The sequence below is a fragment of the Lactuca sativa genome, chromosome 1 (assembly GCF_002870075.4).
Source record: "Lactuca sativa cultivar Salinas chromosome 1, Lsat_Salinas_v11, whole genome shotgun sequence".
Lineage (NCBI taxonomy): Eukaryota > Viridiplantae > Streptophyta > Magnoliopsida > Asterales > Asteraceae > Lactuca > Lactuca sativa.
The window spans coordinates 238,830,665-238,852,109 of record NC_056623.2 but is presented as its reverse complement, the minus strand read 5'-3'; the positions used below and the strand labels follow the sequence as shown (position 1 = coordinate 238,852,109).

At 31.7% G+C, this 21,445-nt stretch overlaps 2 protein-coding genes across 2 annotated transcripts; both read right to left on the bottom strand.

The window, feature by feature from the left end:
* Nucleotides 1-2,659: 2,659 nt before the first annotated feature.
* LOC128128456 (uncharacterized) lies at nucleotides 2,660-3,648 on the bottom strand. Its single transcript, XM_052767412.1, has 2 exons — nucleotides 2,775-3,648; nucleotides 2,660-2,664 (listed from the first exon to the last, which is right to left on the bottom strand). The coding sequence occupies exons 1-2, from the start codon at nucleotides 3,646-3,648 to the stop codon at nucleotides 2,660-2,662; spliced, it is 879 nt and encodes a 292-aa protein (XP_052623372.1).
* LOC111909026 (uncharacterized) lies at nucleotides 3,645-14,819 on the bottom strand. The gene is made up of 15 exons (XM_052767411.1): nucleotides 14,648-14,819; nucleotides 14,439-14,532; nucleotides 14,233-14,360; nucleotides 14,141-14,169; nucleotides 13,969-14,058; nucleotides 13,815-13,883; nucleotides 13,534-13,739; nucleotides 7,933-8,120; nucleotides 7,510-7,767; nucleotides 6,966-7,401; nucleotides 6,727-6,826; nucleotides 5,899-6,577; nucleotides 4,881-5,777; nucleotides 4,697-4,837; nucleotides 3,645-4,426 (listed from the first exon to the last, which is right to left on the bottom strand). Exons 1-15 carry the CDS (start codon nucleotides 14,817-14,819, stop codon nucleotides 3,645-3,647), a joined length of 4,269 nt encoding a protein of 1,422 aa, XP_052623371.1.
* Nucleotides 14,820-21,445: the final 6,626 nt, after the last annotated feature.

The window sequence follows — 21,445 nt, the reverse complement described above, 5'->3', positions numbered from 1 at the left end:
TGTGGTCTTAAGAAGGAAGGAGAAAAGCTTGAGGAAGCAAGTAGAGACCAAGGGAACCCGAGTTTGTGCACCTTCTACAGCTCATTGAAGGTAAAAAGTTGTAACCTTGCTCATTCATTTGTTAGATCCCTCTTGAGATTTAGGGCTTTTATAAGCCATTTTTGGTGGCCAGCCATGTTTGCAAACATGGTTGGGGGTAAAAGCTTCTGAATCACATCATTTAAGGGGTCACTAGGAAGATTTGAGTTGTTTTTGCACCCATGAAAGGCCCCATGCATCTTAAGAGCTTGTTTTATGTCTTTTTGAGCTCAAAGTCCCATGTAAGCACGTAAAGTTTGTAACTTTACGTGCTAGATCGATTGTAGAAGCTTGGATCTATCTTTGGATCAAAGGTTGTACATCAAAAATCAAGGATATAGAGTGTGGACGTGACCGACTCGGCGAGTCCGTTCTTAGACTCGACGAGTCTGAGGCTTTGAGCCCCATATCTGTTGAGGGTCAAAGGAACCCAGTTGAGTGTTAGAAGGTTTGTAACCGGACATGAAGAGTTACCCAATGCATTGGATGTGATTTTAGACCCGGAGTTCATGGGACTCGGCGAGTGCTAGAACAGACTCGACGAGTCCAAGGCAATCTCCTTAAGATTGGAGATGAACTCGATGAGTTGTGTCATCAACTCGGTGAGTCGAGGACAGGACTTGTTCATCAGATGAAGGTGGACTCGACGAGTGTTCATACAACTCGGTGAGTCGGATGAGGTTCATACGATGTTCATATGAGAGAGGAACTCATCGAGTTGACGACCCAACTCGACGAGTCGGGTCATGGATGAGGACGAGTAAAGGGCGAGGGACTTGGCGAGTTAACGGCCCAACTCGGCGAGTCGAGTCAACTTGAAGTTGACTTTGACTGGACTTGGACTGACCCTGTTTAAGGTTGCACGTGATGTGTGTTGACTTGAAGGTTGTCGTGTAGGGATCGAGGAGTCGAAGGGAGTCGACTTGTGCGCCGAGGATAATTCAAACACTGCATGACATTGAGGTGAGTTACCTTCCAGTAGGGGTGAGTCTAAGGCCACAATGTCGACCCACCAAAAAGGGGTATTCAGAAGATAATGGTCTTTGTGATAATTATCTTGGTCTGGTTATGTGTTGGTTATGAGAGTTATCTAGATGATATGTTATGTGTATAGTAGGGATTAGTTTCCCTAACAGTGGTCCTTAGGACCCAAGGGTAGGTCAGTACCTGGATATGTCTGACTGTATGTTTATATCTATTGATTGTATGCTAGTGGTAGGGGTGAAATAGTCCCCAGTTACCGATTGAAAGATACCGATGATGGATACCGGTTGAAAGATACCGATGTTGATTACCGGTTGAAAGATACCGATGATGGTTACCGGTTGAAAGATACCGATGAAGGTTACCGGTTGAAAGATACCGACGATATTGTATGGTATGTGGTATGATGGGGGAACTCACTAAGCTTTGTGCTTACAGTTTTTGTTTTGGTTTCAGGTACCTCTTCGTCGAAGGGGAAGGAGTCCGCGATGTAGCAGCGCAGCGCATCACACACACACACTCATGGTTTCCGCAATGAGTTTTTGGGACTGTACTCTGATTTTTATTACTTTTGACGTTATAATTTGGGACACAACAATATAATTTTGTGACGTGTTGTTTATTTGACAATATTTTGGTACAAATGTTTATGGAATTGTAAATTTAAAAATGAAATTTTCGGGCTTGAATTTTGGGATGTTACAAATCAGCTATTGATTCTTTGATTTTTGTTGACCGAGTAATTTCAAAGCATAAAGTCATTGTATAAACAACACTAAAAGTTGTACCTCTTAAAATTCAGCATTATGGGCTGAATGTTTATATATATATATATATATATATATATATATATATATATATATATATATATATATATATATATATATATATGGAAAAGTGAATATACCCTTAAGGGTATATAAGCTTAGGTACCCAAACACGTTATATACGCTTAAGGGTATATTCACTTTTCCTATATATATATATATATATATATATATATATATATATATATATATATATATATATATATATATATATATATATACTAGGTGAAAACCCGTGGGACCCACGGGTGTTAAAGTTAAATAGAATTTAAAATTTAATTATGTAATAAATAATATATCATTAAGTTAGAAAACTTATATAGTATTTTGAAATAACTTTTTTATTTGTAAGTATTTAATTACACAAAAAATTGTAACTATTTAACTACAAATGAAGATTAATAAAACCTTGCTTTTTACTGCTTGTTAATCGTTCATGGTGATTGCACGTTATATTAATAGAAATTGTTGTTGTTTTCATATGTTTTTCTGAAAACTTTGCATTGATTTACTGTGTCATGTGTTTATTTTTTAGGCTTACTAACTATAACATTGAAAGTCATTCAATGCTACTGTTGTTGTTAGGATATGTTCTCTATTTTTAGTAAATTTGTAACCTTTGAGAATTTAATCACAAATTTAAATCCACATATTTTATAAAAGATATTGCTTTATATAATGCAACATAATTTTAAATAACTACCAAAAAAACCCAAAACAACATCGAAATTGATTTGATACAAAACAAACTATATATGTATCTAATGAAATTAAACTAAAAAAAATACAATAAATAATTATAAATAAATAAATTATTATGATGGATGAAATGTGCTTTAGTAAAAATGAGTAAAAGATGCTACAAAGAAGTTGCTTATAAATTACGAAAAACTTCCTTATAAACAACATTGGAAGTTTTATTGGTGAGTCTACCATCTTTATCTAAAATTAATAATTTCAATCCCTCTCTGCTTTGTACTCTAGATAATGCAACATACAATTGCCCATGTGAAAAAACCGGATCTTTGAGAAACAAACCAACCTTCGATAACGATTGTCCTTGACTCTTATTAATAATCATTGCAAAACATACCGCCAAAGGAAACTGTCTTCTTGTGAATTTGAAAGGAATTTTTTTTTCTGATGGAGTTAAAGATATTCTTGGAATAAAAGTCCGGTTTCCAATATTAGTTCCAGACATTATACGTGCCTCGATAACACGTTTGCCCAATGATATAACTTGTAGTCTAGTGCCATTACATAAACTGTTTTTCTGATCAATATTTCTCAGTAACATTACTGGAACACCAATTTTTAAAACTAACTTATGATTTGGTAGACCGGATACTTTAAGACCATTTAATACATCAGGCGAGTATAAATTTGCATCAAACTGATCATGGACAAATTCGGACTGACATAGGCTATCTGAACTTAAATATTCAACCTCATCTCCCGGAAACTTCTTAAGCAAACGATCGTTTATTTCCTGAACAACTTCATTCTTTGGAGCAAGTATAGCTCTTTCTTGGAAATAATTTGTACTGCTATACTTCTCCAAAATTGAAGGATATACAAACTCAATTAATGAACCTATAGGATCATCTGGATCATTAATGAGAATATCATTCGGAATATCGATAATCGTTTCACCGTCGTTCGGACCACCGAGTTTGCCTTCTCCTATATCCAATAACCAATTTGCAAAATCTCTTATTTTTTCTATATCAGGTTGATCCCTTCCAACAGTTAGCCTCATTTTTTTGTTAATCTATACACTTTGCAGTGTTGCCATAAATATGAAGAACTCAAAGAAGCATTAACAATATTCTGTCTGCTGCCACCCGGAACAACAGGTAGAATCTGTCTGAAATCTCTTCCAAAAACTATAACTTTCCCTCCAAAAGGAATATTTGAGATGCTAGAATTTCCACACCTTAATACATCTTTCAAAGTTCGATCTAAAGCTTCAAATGCATGCTTATGGATCATAGGTGCTTCATCCCAAATTATCAAAGAGGTTTTCCTTAATAAGTTAGCCAAGTCACCATCTAGATTTATTTTACAAAAAGAATCCTCTGTAAGTTCAAATGGAAGTATAAATCGAGAGTGTGCTATTCTACCATCGGGCAACAATAACGAAGTAATACCGCTTGAAGCAACATTTAAAACAATATTACCGTCTGATCTAATTGCTGCAGATATTGTCTTCCATAGAAAAGTTTTACCCGTTCCACCATAACCATAAACGAAGAAAACACCTCCTTTATTTTCTTTAACAACACTCATGATGTTAAGGAAAATATTACGTTGCTCATTTGTTAATGCAAGAAACATATGATCAAACTCATTCTTCATAACGGGAATGTCGTAATCTAGCTCCTCAATGATAAGTCGATTGTTCGAAGAAGAAAGTGATTCAACATCTGGGTAAGGCATCTTTGTGAAATTTTTTAGAGTGGAGTTGTTTCGAAGTAAAATTTGTTCTATTTCAAACAAAGTTAAGTTCTTAACTTCATCTTCACCGAGTGATAAGTCTGCACCATAAATTTTAAATTAATTATAAAATATAAAATACAATATTTAATAATATTTATAATAATTTTTAACGGGTGTTGATAAGAAAAATAAAATATTTTAAATATAAATGAAGAAAATAAATTAAATATCTGGAGACTTCAACTTTTGTCGTTGGTTATATAGAATTCCATCCGACAGATATTCCCATGTATTTTCCCAAACAACTTCTGGTTTAGACATACTATTACACATCAACAATGTGGCAAATAAGAAGCGTAGATAAAAACCAGATCCAGAATGACTTGCTTCTTTAATTGCATCGATGTATTCTTTGTCATCATCTAATAGCCCGAGTGCATAACAAGTATCTCTAAAAGAAGAATATGTTTCACCATTTACCGTGCGAATTTCATCAAATGATGTCGGACCTTTAACTTTATTTAAAAGAATCCTTAAAAAAATAAGCTTCACCAAGATTAGGTGAAACCGAATGAATTCGACCAATGGCTTTTCCTACTTTCCTTCTCTTCCAATACCTATCATTTAATACCCAAACAAACTTTGTAGGAAATTCAACATATGTAAGTTCTCGTGCTTCACTATTAATTGCATTACATTCCATCCAAGCTGTGAACTTTGAAGCAGCAACAGAAGGTTTGTCCAGAACATCGTCGATATCATCGTCTTCGCCATATACAATTTGTTGTTGATTAGGAAGATGAAAAGGTAGTCTAACCATAGAAGGATACCTGCAATGAACATTATATGAAAAAATTCTCCATGATGCTTCACATGCAGATAAATATCTACAATCGTAATATTCAGCTATTTCATCGACCGTATCATTATTTTCACATTCATTGTTTGTTGGTACAACAGCAACTGTAGCTCTATCAGGACCCTTGTTTATGTATTTAAAGAGATACTTTATAGAAGATCCCTGGTTGCACCATTCAACGTTAATATGTGCCTGATATCTTTTTAATAGGTATTTGTTGTATGGAACAACATTTCTATTATCCAACTTGACACCTGATTTTTCTACAAAATGACCATCGTTTCTTCTCCTATATAACGGAAAACCATTTTCATCAACAAACGAATGATGACAGAATTGTTTGGGAAAGTTTTTAGAGCACTTTTTATCCACCATGCATGGACAATTGATATTTTCAGCTCCACATGTACCATGAATCATGAACTCATTGACAAGTGAATACAATTCAGACTCTTCAATTTTGTCTGGTATCTCGGCATAAATTATTGGATCGATTAATTCAACAGTGGGTAACTTGTTGTCAGAATGCATAAATAAGCATATATGACTATGCGGCAAACCTCTTTTTTGAAATTCAATGGTATAAACATCTGCATAATATTTGGCAAAAAAAATAAAACAAAATATGATTAGACAAAAAAAAACATATAAAAAAAATACTATAATAAGAGTAATGTTTTATCAATAATGAAAAAATATAAATTTACTTACATGCTTGAACTTTGCCAAAAATATTATTCTCCCTTAAGTCTTTAATAAATGCATCGAGCTTGATCTTGAACAACCTACATAATATATCAGGCCTGTCTTCTGGTTGAAGTGAAGTATCCTTAAGAAACCTTTTAATCTCTGGCCATTTGGGATTACACGTAAATGTTATGAAAAAATCTGGATATCCAAACCATTTACATAGTGACATGGCATCCAAATAGTTTTGCAACATATAGCGTGCACCACCGGTAAAGGATGAAGGTAATATGACACGTTGGCCGACATTTGAGACTTTAGTGGATCCTTGAGCTTTTTGCTTACGTAAATTCTCGTAAGACTCGCATCTAAGAACATGTTGTTGCCTACGTATGTAATGCAATCTCTCAGTTTCAATCATAGTATAGACATTTACCAGAAACTGTTGAAACAATCTTTTTGAATTAAGAATGAGCGAGAACGAATGATCTCTATCTTGAATTCTAAAAGCGAAATATTCTCTCATTGTACATTTCGCCCGCTTGCTGTTGGTCGTAAATGACAAACCTCTATGAAGAATGTCAACACTGTAACCATCATCTCCATATGGAAACAACAATGGATATTGAAGAGGAAGGTATGAAGGATGTAATTCACTGATACGTTGTAGAAATCCAGTTTTTGTTTCAACAACAATATCTCTCTTTTCAATTGATCACAAATGTCACCAACAATTAAAGCGGCAACCTCAGAAGCAGTCGGTAGGTTATATGTTCTTCCATCTCGTTCCCTTCTCCCAATAAGTCGTAGCTTCATATCAACTTGAGGATTTTTCTGAAAGGTATCTCTTACCATCATATAAGATCTAACCAACACATTATTTGAATCCAACATCACCTTAATATCTTGAATAATATCACTATCAATTGTCGTTGATTGATCTTTTTCTCCACTAAAATAAATGAAATTATACATAACGTTAGTAATATATATATATATATATATATATATATATATATATATATATATATATATATATATATATATATATATATATGAATAATAATGAATAAGAAGGCTGAAAAAAATACCCAAAGCATCTTTGTCTATTTGAAATTTCGTTCTCAGTATCATAAATGTATAACTGAGAGAATTTTGGTAACGATCCTTTTGCTGGTATTAGGCTTCCAATACTATGATAATTTTGACCACCCAGTCTGAAAATGTAAGGAGCGTTTCCTCTATTGATTGAAGAATCAATTTTACCACCCATCGATGTAAAAGAAAACATTGAATTGTAACGTCTAATGTTTTTCATGAAAATTTTGCTTTTAGAATCCATATTTCGAAACATTCTTTCATAACCGGGGGGTGCTTTCTTTAAATCTGGAAGTTGCACTTTGCCGTAACCACAACATAAAGAATAATCTGTGTTCCCTTTTTCTTTACCTCTGATGGATTCATTTCTCCATAACTTTGCATGACATGTTTGACATACAACATTTTGATCACCGCGATCCAAATATTCTATAAAATAAAAAGCGTATAAAAAAATATCAGTGAAATTTATAAGTATATACAACCAATTATTTGAAATGTAATAAAAAATGAAAATGGATATTATTTTTTTATTACCATTTGAAATACCAAGTATCAAGTTTTCATTTATGAGTTGATCGATATTTTCTACATTTTCAGTCAAATCAATCAACGGGATAGGTGATAAATGTGTCGTCTTCCTTTTTAATTTATGACATCCTGAATTTAACTTGATTGATGACGAAGAAGCACTTATTGTAGATGCATTTTTCGATGTCATATCATTTGAAAGTACATAGTACTGTCTTTTGTCTGGTAACTTGGAAGTGACATATTTATCGAAACCGATGTTATCTGAACAAAATAAATAAAATAAGTATATATATATATATATATATATATATATATATATATATATATATATATATATATATATATATATATATATATATATATATATATCCTCCCGATTATAAAGAAAAGTAACAATAGTATATTTTGAAAACAATACATTATTACCATTTGTAATGTTTGATAACGGATTTCTAACATTTGTAATGTTAGATAACGGAGTTCTAACATCTGTAAAGGAATGAGAGTATTGTACGGTTGTATTTTGGATTCTTGGCGAATTAAATGAATTGACATTTTCAGTTTGAGGAACAATGTTGTTTGACAAATCTACAAAGAACAACAACTTATGAAAACTGAACACATATGTATAAAACAAAGTAGTTTTTGCAATCATATAATATTCCAGGATAATAAAAAAATATGAGAAAACATTTATTCTATATAAATGAAAAATAAGCGTAAAACATGGAATGAATTAATAATATGGTTATAAATAATTATATATTTTAAGAGATGCGATACTGATGTACTTGGAACTTTGGATGTTGTATTCATTATCTTCGATCTTTTATTTTTCAAATATATTTTCCTTTGTCTTCTTTTCTCTCTGGCTTGCAAATGGTACATGTTATTGATGTTTTCTTCATAAGAGATAATATGACAGTATATGAAATGCATAATTACATAAATAATATGCTTATATAATAATATTGAATAAAAAACGTACATTTGTAAGCATGGGTCACCAATTTTGAAGCATATTGAGTTGAAGCGGACGAAGAATTTGACAATTTATCGATTTTTTTATGTTAAAAAATGTGTATGTTATTAAAATAAATATTATGTGAATTAAAAAATAAAAAATAATAAAAATAAAATTTCCATAAGAAAAAAGTTACCTTTGTAAATTGAAGTTTTAACAGCTGTAGGTGTTGAGGCTAGATTTGTTGATGTAGTACCCAAATTAATATTTTTTGTATTATCTAAATAGAAACTATTTAGTTTTATAGTCTTTTTAGAAGAATGTGAATGCATTGTATGTCTGCAACCTTAACAGTTAAGATAAATAAAATTAGTTTTTAAATTAATATGCTTAACAGATAACAATTAAGTAGTTAAAATAAAAATTATCTAGCGAACAAAGAGGTAAAAAGTCAATTTGTAGTCATTATTAAGTATTCTTGTTAAGTAGTAGGAAACACAATACAATTTAATTGTGTCCTTTGTTTGAAATGGTTTATTAAAATGTACATATAAATTATAAAATAATGTATTAATGTATTATTTATTTATTAAAAAAAGGTCAATTAAATAGATTGTATTTAATAACTATAGAATTTAATAGTAACATAAGGGCAGTTATGGTATTTCAGTTACATATTGTGAGCGGGAAAAGAGCTTGGAGATGGGTTAGCCAATTGTCACGTGGTAATTTTATACTTATTTATTTTTGTATGTTTTCATTCAACTACAAAAAATTATGATTACAATAATCAAACAAAATGTATTTCAAATTTCAACTACACATAGTAATATGGGTCGAAGTTGGATCCAAATAATATTCGATACCCACACCCATTCTCACTGGTCAGGTGTCTTGTATTTGCACAAAGAAATAGGGTCAAGAAATGGCAATACTCTCCCCAACCAATCTCTATCCCAACGTGTTCTTCATCACTCCGTCTCTCTATCTTTCTCTGCCTGTGTGTATCTTCCTGCCAAAAAGCCTCAAACCCACTTGGTTTCACACCATTATGTAATTAGCTTTTTGTTTCAATGGACTCCAACCCGTCTTCACGCTCGTCGCCGGTTAACCCTTAATGAATCTCCTCGATTCCCCCACAATCGATGAATCTCCTCGATTGCCCCACAATAGATTGGGTTCAAAAACGCAAGGTCTCTTGAAGATGGAAGATTTCATCGACGATGACCACTCCTTCTGCGACATAGTCTCCGTCAGGTGAGAAAAAACGATCGTAACCCCGAATCTCGTTCTTCCACTACAACCATCAATTCCTTCCCTGTGGAAATCACCAGTCATCATCCTCATTTCCAACCTACAGCTTCTTCTAGTTCCATTTGTTGTTTCCCCAATTTCACCCAATTCTTTGTTCGGATGATCTCAGGGGGTAAAACCCTAGTTCTCCATGGAAGCCCTGAAGATAATTTAGTTTCCAACATCCGAAGGCTGGGTAAAGGCGTAAGAGGAGTTTGCATATAGTCTGTCAAGTCCATGTCTTTGTTGGCTTGTCAAGCTATCTTTAACCCCCAAAATGCCCTTTTCGTTCCATGCCCAGATGATCGAATTCGATTCTTTTGAAATCTAGGTTATATAACTTATAACCATTTGTAGCTTAATTTTTTCCATCTGAATGTTTTACAACAGGGGGATTAAGGTAATAGGTTCATGTTTGCAGCATCTAAGGTGTATTTGATCAAATATCTTCTTATAGTTAGCAGGAATCAATGTCTGTTGAAAGGTAATTTATATTTTGCCCCTCATTTATGGTTAACTTATAACCCTCTGTAGCCTCATGTTTTCCATCTGAATCTTTTACAACAGGGGTATTAACTTATAACCCTCTGTAGCCTCATGCCTAGAGCTTGAAGATGTTACTGGAAGGTATATAATATTTTTATCAATGTTTTTTCTAGTTTGGTTTGAATTTGATTTCAATTCCATTAAAACATTTAGTTGCAAATGATTATAGTATTGTAATCAACATAATCCATTGATTGAAGGAGATTTTAAAAGTAGGTAAAGTCTTCTTTGGTTTACTAATTGAAACTTAGACATCAACACATCCAAATTTGCTAAATAGGTGACCTATTGGTCCTAATAAATTATCGATAAAACGGTGTTTTTATCCTAAAAACATTAATAAGTTTGACTTGTTTTATTCTATATATGTATGACCATGGGCAAAACCGTAATTTTTGTATATTTTGATTAGCTACATATACAGTTTAGAAATTAAGCTGTATAGCAGTTAAGCAGTCAATAAATTAAACAGATAGGTACATATACAGTTAACAAATGACTGTTACATGAAAAAAAAAATTAAATTATATAATCATAAAATAAAGATACAAATCAGGTATTTTTTGCATTTATACAAAATTTCTTGCATACACATTGAATGACAACAAAATATAATAATTTAATGCATAAATCAGTATATTAAAATAACAAAGCATAAGAAAATTTTGATTTTGATTTCATTAGCCATGACATGTGATGGCTGATTAGAAATCAGGTTTCAAATAAACACATACACATATACACACTGTAAAAGATGAGTACACCATTTCCAGAAGCATTAACATACATTGAGTGTTTTGTTGTTAAACAGTACATTTGCAGTTATAAATTAATAACCAAAGGAATGACAACAAAATATATTAATTCGTCTATGTGTGTGTGGCTATATATGTATGACCATGGGCAAAACAGTAATTTTTGTAATTTTTGATTAGCTACATATACAGTTAACAATTTAATTTTTTAAGCAGTTAAGCAGTCAAGAAATTAAACAGTTAAGCAGTCACACACATGCATAAACATTGGAATAATCGAAAGAGTATTAACTGTTACATGCATATAAAAAATTAAACGATATAGTCATACAATAAAGATAAAAATCAACTATTTTTTTTTGCATATTATACAAAATTTATTGCATACGGATTGAATGACAACCAGCTATATTAATCTGATGAATAAATCAATATATTAAAATAACAAATCATAAGAGAGTTTTGATTTTGATTTCATTATTAATCAAATGCTATGGCTGATTAGAAATCAGGGAAAAAAGAAACAGACATACATATAGACACAAGGTTACAGATACATATAAAATGTTTAAAACATTGACATAAAGATTTACTAAAAAAAATTTATTACATTGATATTTAAAATACATACATATACTAACACTGAGTAATAGATTTCGATAGTCACAGATAGAATGCGACATGAAGATGAACAGATTCAATAATTATAACAAAATTTTTTAATAGACTACATAAAAGAACAACGGATAGCGACTTGAAGACTTGATAACAGTGAGAAATACATTGAGATAGAAACAAATATCAGATGACTTCAACATGCACACAGTGAATAACCATCAAAATTTTTTTTAATAGCTTACCTTAAAGCAATAACAACAGTCGACTTGAAGATTTCCTGCAACGTTTTCTTTATCTCTGAATTTTGGATTCGCTGTGAAGGAAAAGAACCGTGAGAATGTATTTAAGATAAATTGATATTCAAAATTGCGTTTTTTTAGGACTTGATATCACGATATATTTGAAAGAATTTGAAAGATACGCTTATCTTTAGAAATAAAATAATGATTATTTAATTACCATTAATTTGAATTTTGTAGGAAGAAGTCAAAATCAACTCCAGAAATTAAGCACTCGTTTTGTTGTTTGAAGGGTACTATCGGGAAAATCAAAATCAACCTGGGACTTTAATGAAGGTAATTGCATCATTTTTGCCAAGATGTCGTCTTTATTATTTAATTATAAATATAATTAAAATTTATATATAATAAATAAATAAAATATAATATATGTTATTATCCAGGTGATGGCATAAAAATATATTTTACTGCCCAGATGATGGCATAAAAATATGACATTACGATCTTTAAAAAATGTTATAAATTTAGTCATATTATGTCAAAATATTTTTCAAATGATTAAAATGTTTAGTTGTAGACATATTTAATCAATAAAAGTGTAAAACACATTCATTTAACACTCGTAGAAAATTTAATGACATCTCTTGTATTAGAAATCATGTTTTTTTTTTTTTTTGTTTTTGGAGCAAATTGATTTAAATTTATAGTCCTTTGTAATAAGTGCTAAACTAATTTTTGACCAATTACCTTTAGTATACTTAAATGGATTTAAAGTCACGTGTGATGTATCATAGACATAAATTTTTCCCACCCATTAAATTTTTTTTCTTCAAAGCTTTTATTCCATCCAACAAATTATTTCCCATGTAATTTAAACAATGTTATCAATTTTAGAACCGTATTAAAAACAATGATCAACTGTAAATACATAAGATAACGGTTGGGAAATGTACTATAATAAAAGTATAATATATTTAAAAAAATGAACAAACAAATGTAGATTGTAGCATTTTAATTTCATACAGTCCTTTAATTATAGTACCAAACAGAATTAATATCCATTTTATTGTTTTCATTTAAATTGAAATCATATTAGTGTTGCAGTGAAGACCATGAAAAGCAATGATACCAAACAGAATCCAAAAACACACATACAATACATCCTTTAATCAATGAAAGTATGTTGTTATAAGTAATTAAATATAAATCTTCCTATCTAAGTAGGAAACGTTAATGTAATACGTGTGAAATTGTCATACCTCTTTAAATCAAATTGAAATACAAAAAATACCCCTAATTTAATTTAAAGTTAGAGTGCATTAATGACCCTATTTTAATTTGAAGTAACATATTCATACCTATTATCATTAAAAATGTATATTGCTATTATAGATAAAGAAATGGAAATGCATTACTATAATGTTTATATAAAAACCAAAACAATAAACAAATGAACCAAAATGAATAAAAATAAAATGAACCATTGTCTTAAAATTTGTCCAATAACCACCAACATTTCCAACCACTTTTAGTACCAAATCAAGAAACATTATTGTAAACCAAACCAAGATGAACATAAATTTTTTATTTGTTAAAACAAAAAACAACTCACTTTTCCACTTTTGGAACTAAAAGTGGATTTCCGTCTCCCATTGATAGTCTTTTAGATTTTGTTGAACTCAAATCACCTCCACCATCAACATCATAAACGTCGTGGAGGTTGCGCTTCAAATCACCATATATTTTCATTGGACTTGTTGCGGTTGATTTATCAGCTGTTGAGGGAGTAAAACTCTCATCCGTTTGTGATATGACATCCTAAATTAAAAGAACATAAATTGACAATTGGAATAATTAAATATAAATAAAAGTTAATAGGGGAATATAACATACCTTTTGAACATTCTGAATAACATCATCTGATTCCAGGGGTAATTCATTTAAAGACACTGATTGAACACTCTACAAAATAAAATTGAAATATGTAAAACGTTATGTATCTAAATAAAAAACAAATATAAATGTTGAACATCATAACATTATGTACCATAAGCTCTAGTTTACTTTCCAATTCAGAAACAATGGACACATCTTCTGTAAGTTTGACAACGGTGTAGACTTTGGGCTTGACCAATTCCTGTAAAAATAAACTAAAAAACTAACTCTTTCTTAAACTCATTAATTTCAACAATGTCAGAATTAATGAACATTTTGGTTACATCAAAATGACTTTGGGCTTGACCAATTCCTGTAAAAACAAATTATTCAATAAAAGTAGATTGGAAAACATATTAGCCAATAAACTACAAACCATCCCAAACGTTAAGTTTCACTAACTGCATCACTATAACAACACAAGTAACCGTGGTGTTACTTTTTAGGTACTGTGACATTTGGTGTGCCTGACTTCCAAATATAGTGACATTGAGGTGTACATACCTATATAAAAAAATAATTTAATTAGTATGGAAAAATATGATTCAAAATAATAAGAAATTTAAATAAACATCATCTCACTGTAAGTTGCTAATAGTCATCTTTATGTAATGCCTTGATGGATTACGATTTCTTGTCTCAAGTGGCCTGAATGAGACAATTTGCCCAATAACATCTACAAAATTTTAATTAAAAAAAACATATAAGATTAAGTTAAATATGTATATACTAACATTTATAATAAATTACACAAGTTATAAAAGTGAATTTAATAAAATTAAACAACTAACCAAAAAATGAGTCTCTTGGGCATTTCTGTTCGATGATAGAGTTAAAATCAGCAAACACAAAACCATTAACTGGACCAGAAAAATCATCACATTTTTTTATGATACTTTTCCAATCCAAAGTTAAGGTTTGTTTGTGGCCGGTAACACTAAAACCATTTTTAACAGCCGTCATGTTTGGTTTTAAAATGATATAACTTTCACCTTCCTTTAAAAGGTCACGAAATTTGGAAAAATTTTGGTTGAAAACACGAGATTGGTATTTTGTACCATGTTAAAACAAACAAAAACAATTATTCATTGAAACAAATGTAATATTGAGTTGGTTTAAAAAATATTAACCAACATCCTCGTCCATGACGATCATTTCAATTGCTAAAACCTGGTTATTTTTTATGAAATTCCAAATCTTTAACACTCGTAGTTTGAGATGTGAATCATCAGCAATAACTTCAATGTCTTTTAGGTATAGTTTATTGCCGATATTCATTTCCTGCAAACAATTGAGAGAATATGAAAAATAATATCCATTTTACTGTTTTCATTTAAATTGAAAGCATATTAGTGTTGTAGTGAAGACCATGAGAAGCAATAGTACCAAACAGAATCCAAAAACACACATACAATAAACATATAATTTAATTGAAACATTTATATTTAATTGGTCTATATGAGTGTGTGTGTGTTGATATATATTTTTGACCATGGGCAAAAGGGTCATTTTTTTTTAATTATTGAGGTGGTACACATACAATTAAGTAATCAATCAGTTAAGCAGTCAGAAAAAAACATTCATATTAATCTGATGAATAAATCACTATATTAAAATAAGAAATCAAAACAGAATATTGATTTTGATTTCATTATTAATGACATGGTATGGCTGGTCAGAAAAAAAATGAAATGATATAATCATAAAATAAAGATACAAATCAGCTATTATTGAAACATTTATATTTAATTGGTCTATATGAGTGTGTGTGTGGATATATATTTTTGACCATGGGCAAAAGGGTCATTTTTGTAATTATTGAGGTGCTACACATACAATTAAGTAATTAATCAGTTAAGCAGTCAGAAAAAAACATTCATATTAATCTGATGAATAAATCACTATATTAAAATAAGAAATCATAACATAATATTTATTTTGATTTCATTATTAATGACATGGTATGGCTGGTCAGAAAAAAATGAAATGATATAATCATAAAATAAAGATACAAATCAGCTATTTTTTGCATTTATACTAAAGTAATTGCATACACATTGAATGACACTAAGAAGTTTTATTAGATATCAGGGAAGATTAAACAAAGTATTAACTGATTGGATATTAGGGAAGAAATCAGAGAAAAAAGAAACAGAGAAAAAAGAAACAGACATTCAAAATTTCATTCTAAAAATGATTTGATTTTTTTATACATTCGCAATCAATATATAAAGTTTAAAACATCTGATTTTTAATTTCATTATTAATGACATGCTATGGATAATTACAAATCGAGGAAAAAAGAAACAGACAATCGCGACATGAAGATGAACACAATCAATAATTATAAGATCATAACCAAACATCATGACTTTTACATCGATATTTAAAATACATACATACACTAACAGTGAGTAATAGATTTCGATAGTCACAGATAGAATGCGACATGAAGATGAACACATTCAATAAAAGAACAAAGGATAGCGACGTGAAGACTTGATAACAGTAAGAAATACATTGAAATAGAAACATATATCAGACGACTTGAACATGCACACAGTGAATAACAATCAAAATTTTTTTTTAATATCATACCTTAAAGCAATAAGAACAGCCGACTTGAAGATTTCCTGAAACGTTTTCTTTTTCTCCGTATTTTGGATTCGATGTGAATGAAAATAACCGTGAGAATGTATTTAAGATTAATTGATTAGATAAATTGCGTTTTTTTAGGAGTTGATATGATGATATATTTGAAAGAATTAGAAACACACGCTTATCTTTAGAAACAAAATAATGATAATTTAATTTCAATTCATTTGAATTTTGCAGGAAGAAGTCAAAAAGAAGCGCAGAAATCAAGCTGTCGATTTGGTTTCTGAAGGGTAGTATAGGAAATTAACATTAAAAGAAAAGAGTGGGAAAAATTGCTTGGGGGGCTATGTGACTGCCATGTGGCCGAGATTCTACTAATTTATTCATATATATATATATATATATATATATATATATATATATATATATATATATATATATATATATATATATATATATATATATATATATATATATATATATATATATATATATATATATATATATATTACGATGTTGTTTTAGTTATTTGGTTTGCTTACACAGTATAAAATTATACTGCATCAAAAATTTATGGTTTTTGAAAGATTAAAATCACATCATAGGTTTTATGCTTATTTTCAATTTTTGGTTTTGCTCACATCTAAATTTAAATGCTTTGTGATGGCCGATATATAGTATCTATAAAAAATATATTTTATTATTTTTGTTAACCACTGTCTGTTTATTTGTAGAGTCAAAATAGTATACTGGATATATTGAAAGTTTTTGTGTTGCTTGTAATTCGGAGTTCTGGCTTCTTTAAAAAAGGTGTCCGTCTAAAAGCTATAAAGTTGTCCAACAAAAAACTGTAATATAATCTATAATTTTCTTTTTCAAAACAAAGGTGTCATAATCTAATAAGTATAATCTATAATTTTCTTTTTCAAAACAAAGGTGTCATAATGTGGGTACCCGTTGATTGCCACATCATCAATCATTCCTCATGTATTTTTGATAATTTTCTTTTTACAATTTATTAAACTCTACGAATTTAATGAGACATATTTAAAATAGGCATACTACTAGAAAACTAGGGTAATAACTATGGCACGATCCACAGGTATTCAGTAGGTATAAGACAATACCTACGGATTTGCTACGGAAAATGGCCTGTAGCATAAATGCCAATGAGAAATTTATACCTACAGATTTGCTACGGACTAGCTACGAAATAGTTACAACCTATTCCGTAGGTATAATACCTACAGATTAGCTACGGATACGAATTGCTACAGAATGGCTACAGATTACTGATGGGAGTCAAGCTTCACTAAAGTTGACTAGTTTCCTACGGATTACTGACGGGAGTCAAGTTTGACTAAAGTTGACTAGTTTCCTACGGAATAACTACGGAAATAGATAGCTACGGACGGATCCCACTTTGACTAACATTGACTTTATCACCTATGAATTTCCTACGGCTCACATTACCTACGGATTTTCTGTAGGTATTTATTTTTTATTTAAAAAAAAAAACAGAAAAAAATTAATAAAAAAATTCAGTTTTTTCTGTCCAAAATATTAAAAAAAAAAAAAGAACTCAGTACATTAAACTTATCATAAGATTGAAATTCAACCACAAACAAATAACCTTACAATAAATAATCAACCTAAAAAAATATCAAATACAAATACATATTACTAACATTGTCAAATACTATATTAAATGTGTCTAATAATACACATTAAAAGTGTCAACCACAAAAATTTAACTAAGTGCTTACAAATATAAAACTGAGAATTATTTGGTGGATTACTTGGAAATTTACCGGGTGAGTTGAGTCAAGTTGATAAAGGTCGACCCGTTTTCTTCAATTTGAGTTCTGATCAAAGGCCACCAATTGTTCTTGTTTCAACACACCATAATCAATGATCACAAAAAAAATACAAACATCACGTATTTCTTTATTATGCCATAATTAGGAACATTTTTGAAAGTACAACACTATAAGTAAGACAAAATGAAAGTAGGATGTTATAATAAGCATGTATATCTTGCATTTAACTAGCTCAAAAATAAAAACACATTTCATTATAATAATCATGTTGTTGAATCACTACAATAATCGACTCATTAAAAACCATAATTTTAAACTAAAAAAAACATTAATTTTAAACTAAAAATACTTTTTACTACCAAAAAACATTACATTAAAAACCACATTAAAAATTGTAGATACAAGTTGCCAATAAGGTTAGGTACACTATCAAATAGACGGTCATTAACCTATCAAATGAAAGATACATACGTTCATTAAATTAAGCAGTATTGAAGTCTTGTTTACTATTTACATTAGTTCTGTAATGACATAAATTTTCAAACCAATTTTTTCATTTTCAACACAATAAATCACATGTCACATTTATCAAAACGTCAAATATCAATCATCAACATAGTTTTCAAAAAGTGTTTATCACAAATCCAGGATCCATAAAAATATATCTCCAACTCAGGTGTGTGTGTGTACAATCAAGCCGGTGCCTTCCCGCGATCCTTGGAAATACCTGAAACACATAACACGGTAAGCATGAAGCTTAGTGAGTTACCCAAAAATACCACATACATCACATTAGCCACTCGATGCTATAACACTGTAAGACCCTCCGATCTATGTGTCTCAGTGGGACCCTCCAGTCCCACGGCTCGTTGGACCCACCGGTCCGGTCTGGTTGAGACCCTCCAGTCTCATGGCTCGTTGGACCTTCCGGTCCGGTCTCAATAACACATATTATAACATATATCACACAGACAAATGCACAACTCAAGTAAGCACATAAGACCTCCCGGTCACACATAAATACCACTCTAGGTAAAGTATAGTGATAAGACTCACCTCGTAAGCTAGCTAGTAAAATCTTGTGCTCGGAATCCTCGATCTAGCCTCCGCCTACCACAAGGATAATATCTCTAATTAATACTCTTATCACACTCAAATATACCATTCATTGATCTCTCTTACACTCTAGCCCTAGGAATGGTAAAAGACCATTTTACCCCTCCCTGACCTCCATTACTCATTTGACCAGATCTTAAAGTTAACAGAAGTTAAACTCTAGTCAACAACCCAAATTGACCAGAATCACTGAGTGTACTCATGCGACTCGTCGAGTCCCATCATTTCTCAGTAACCTCGTGAAGGTCCAGCTCGTTGAGTTATCCCCTAACTCGCCGAACTATCGCATGGTCCAGCTCATCAGGACAATTCCTAATCGACTCGTCGAGTAGGCTCATTAACTCGGCGAGTCCATTCAGACTCATTTGCATTTAGATGATTTCAAGGCAAAAAACTCACTCACACTCTAGATCTATTCTCTCAAGGCTATAATATCACGTAAAGCCACGAGCTTTACGTTCATGCATGGCACTTTAGGGCCAAAAATGCTAAGAACATGCTTGAGAAGGACTTTCTCATTCAAGGAGTCAACATGGCTGAATAAAGCAGGGTACTTTTGACTCAAGGGACCTCACAAGGTCCAGATCTGATGTTCCACTCTAAAAAGATGCTCAAAGCCTTCAAAGACCCACAAAATAACATGGAAATGAAGCACTAACTCTCAAATCATGAGATCTACTCATATAATGGAAAAGATTCGAACTTTATACCTTAAACAGATGTTCCTTGATGTTTAGCAACAGATCTAATAGCCTCTTCACAATCCTTGCTTGGAATCCTCCTTTCCTCTACCAAAATGCACCAAAAAAATCTCAAACAATGGCTCACAACACTCTCAAAAGCTTAAAGGGGGCGATTAGGGTTTTCTCTCAGACAAGTATGGCCCCAAATGAGGCTATAAGTGCCTTTAAATAGGCCTCAAACCTGGGAATTTAGGGTTTCCACTCACAGTGCCTACTTGGCGAGTCTACTCTTGGACTCGTCGAGTAGATCATTAAACCCACGTGGCCACACCCTCCTCCTACTCGGCGAGTTGTAGCACCAACTCGTTGAGTAGATCAATGATCCTCAAAAATAAATAATTAAAATAATATACCTGGGAATCCGGATGTTACAATTCTCCCCCACTAGAATTAGACTTCGCCCTCAAAGCCATGCACCGCAAATAATTCTGGATGCTGCTCTCGCATCTCTGACTCTGGCTCCCTGTAACAACTCAAATTTTCAAACAAAATTTTCATTTTTAAAAATAAAGTATTTCCATTCAAAACAAGGCATAAAGAGTTGAAGTATTCTATCAAATACAAATAGTCAAAATCCCAAGATCATAAAAACATTCTCCAGTGTGTATCGATCACGCCGGTGCCTTCCCACGGTCCTCGCTAGTACCTGAAACACATACATAAACAACTATAAGCATAAATGCTTAGTGAGTTCCCCAATATACAACTTACGCACATACGCCTTTCCAGGCCTTGACCTTCCGGTCCATGTGTCTCAGGGGACTTCCGTCCCTGCTGGGTAAACCTTCCGGTCCTACCCACGCCGACCTTCCGGTCCATCACACAACATATCGCCTTCCGGCCCATAACATATTGCCTTCCGGCCCATAATATAATCGCCTTCCGGCCCATGACATACATAGCACATATAACAAATAACTTACCACATATAGCATACATATCACATATCATCTCTGACCTTCCGGTCACACAGTCAAACCCTTCCGGGTACAGTATAGTGAGAAGACTCACCTCGTAAATGCTGAAAGCTAGCAAATCCTGAAGTCACTCGTGCACAATCCGACGAGCTACAACCTCCCTATAATATCACGTATCTCTCATTAACACTTATATCTTATAAGTGTGACTATCCCTAAAGAGACAAACTTAGGTCAACTCTGGTCAACGGTCAACTCGACCGGACTCGGCGAGTGCCATGGCGACTCGGCGAGTCTAGACGTCCTCCCCGACTTCCCCTGATGTTCCCTTTCTACTCGTTGAGTATCCCTCTTGACTCGACGAGATCCTTGTGGAAGAATCGCGGGGCCACCCC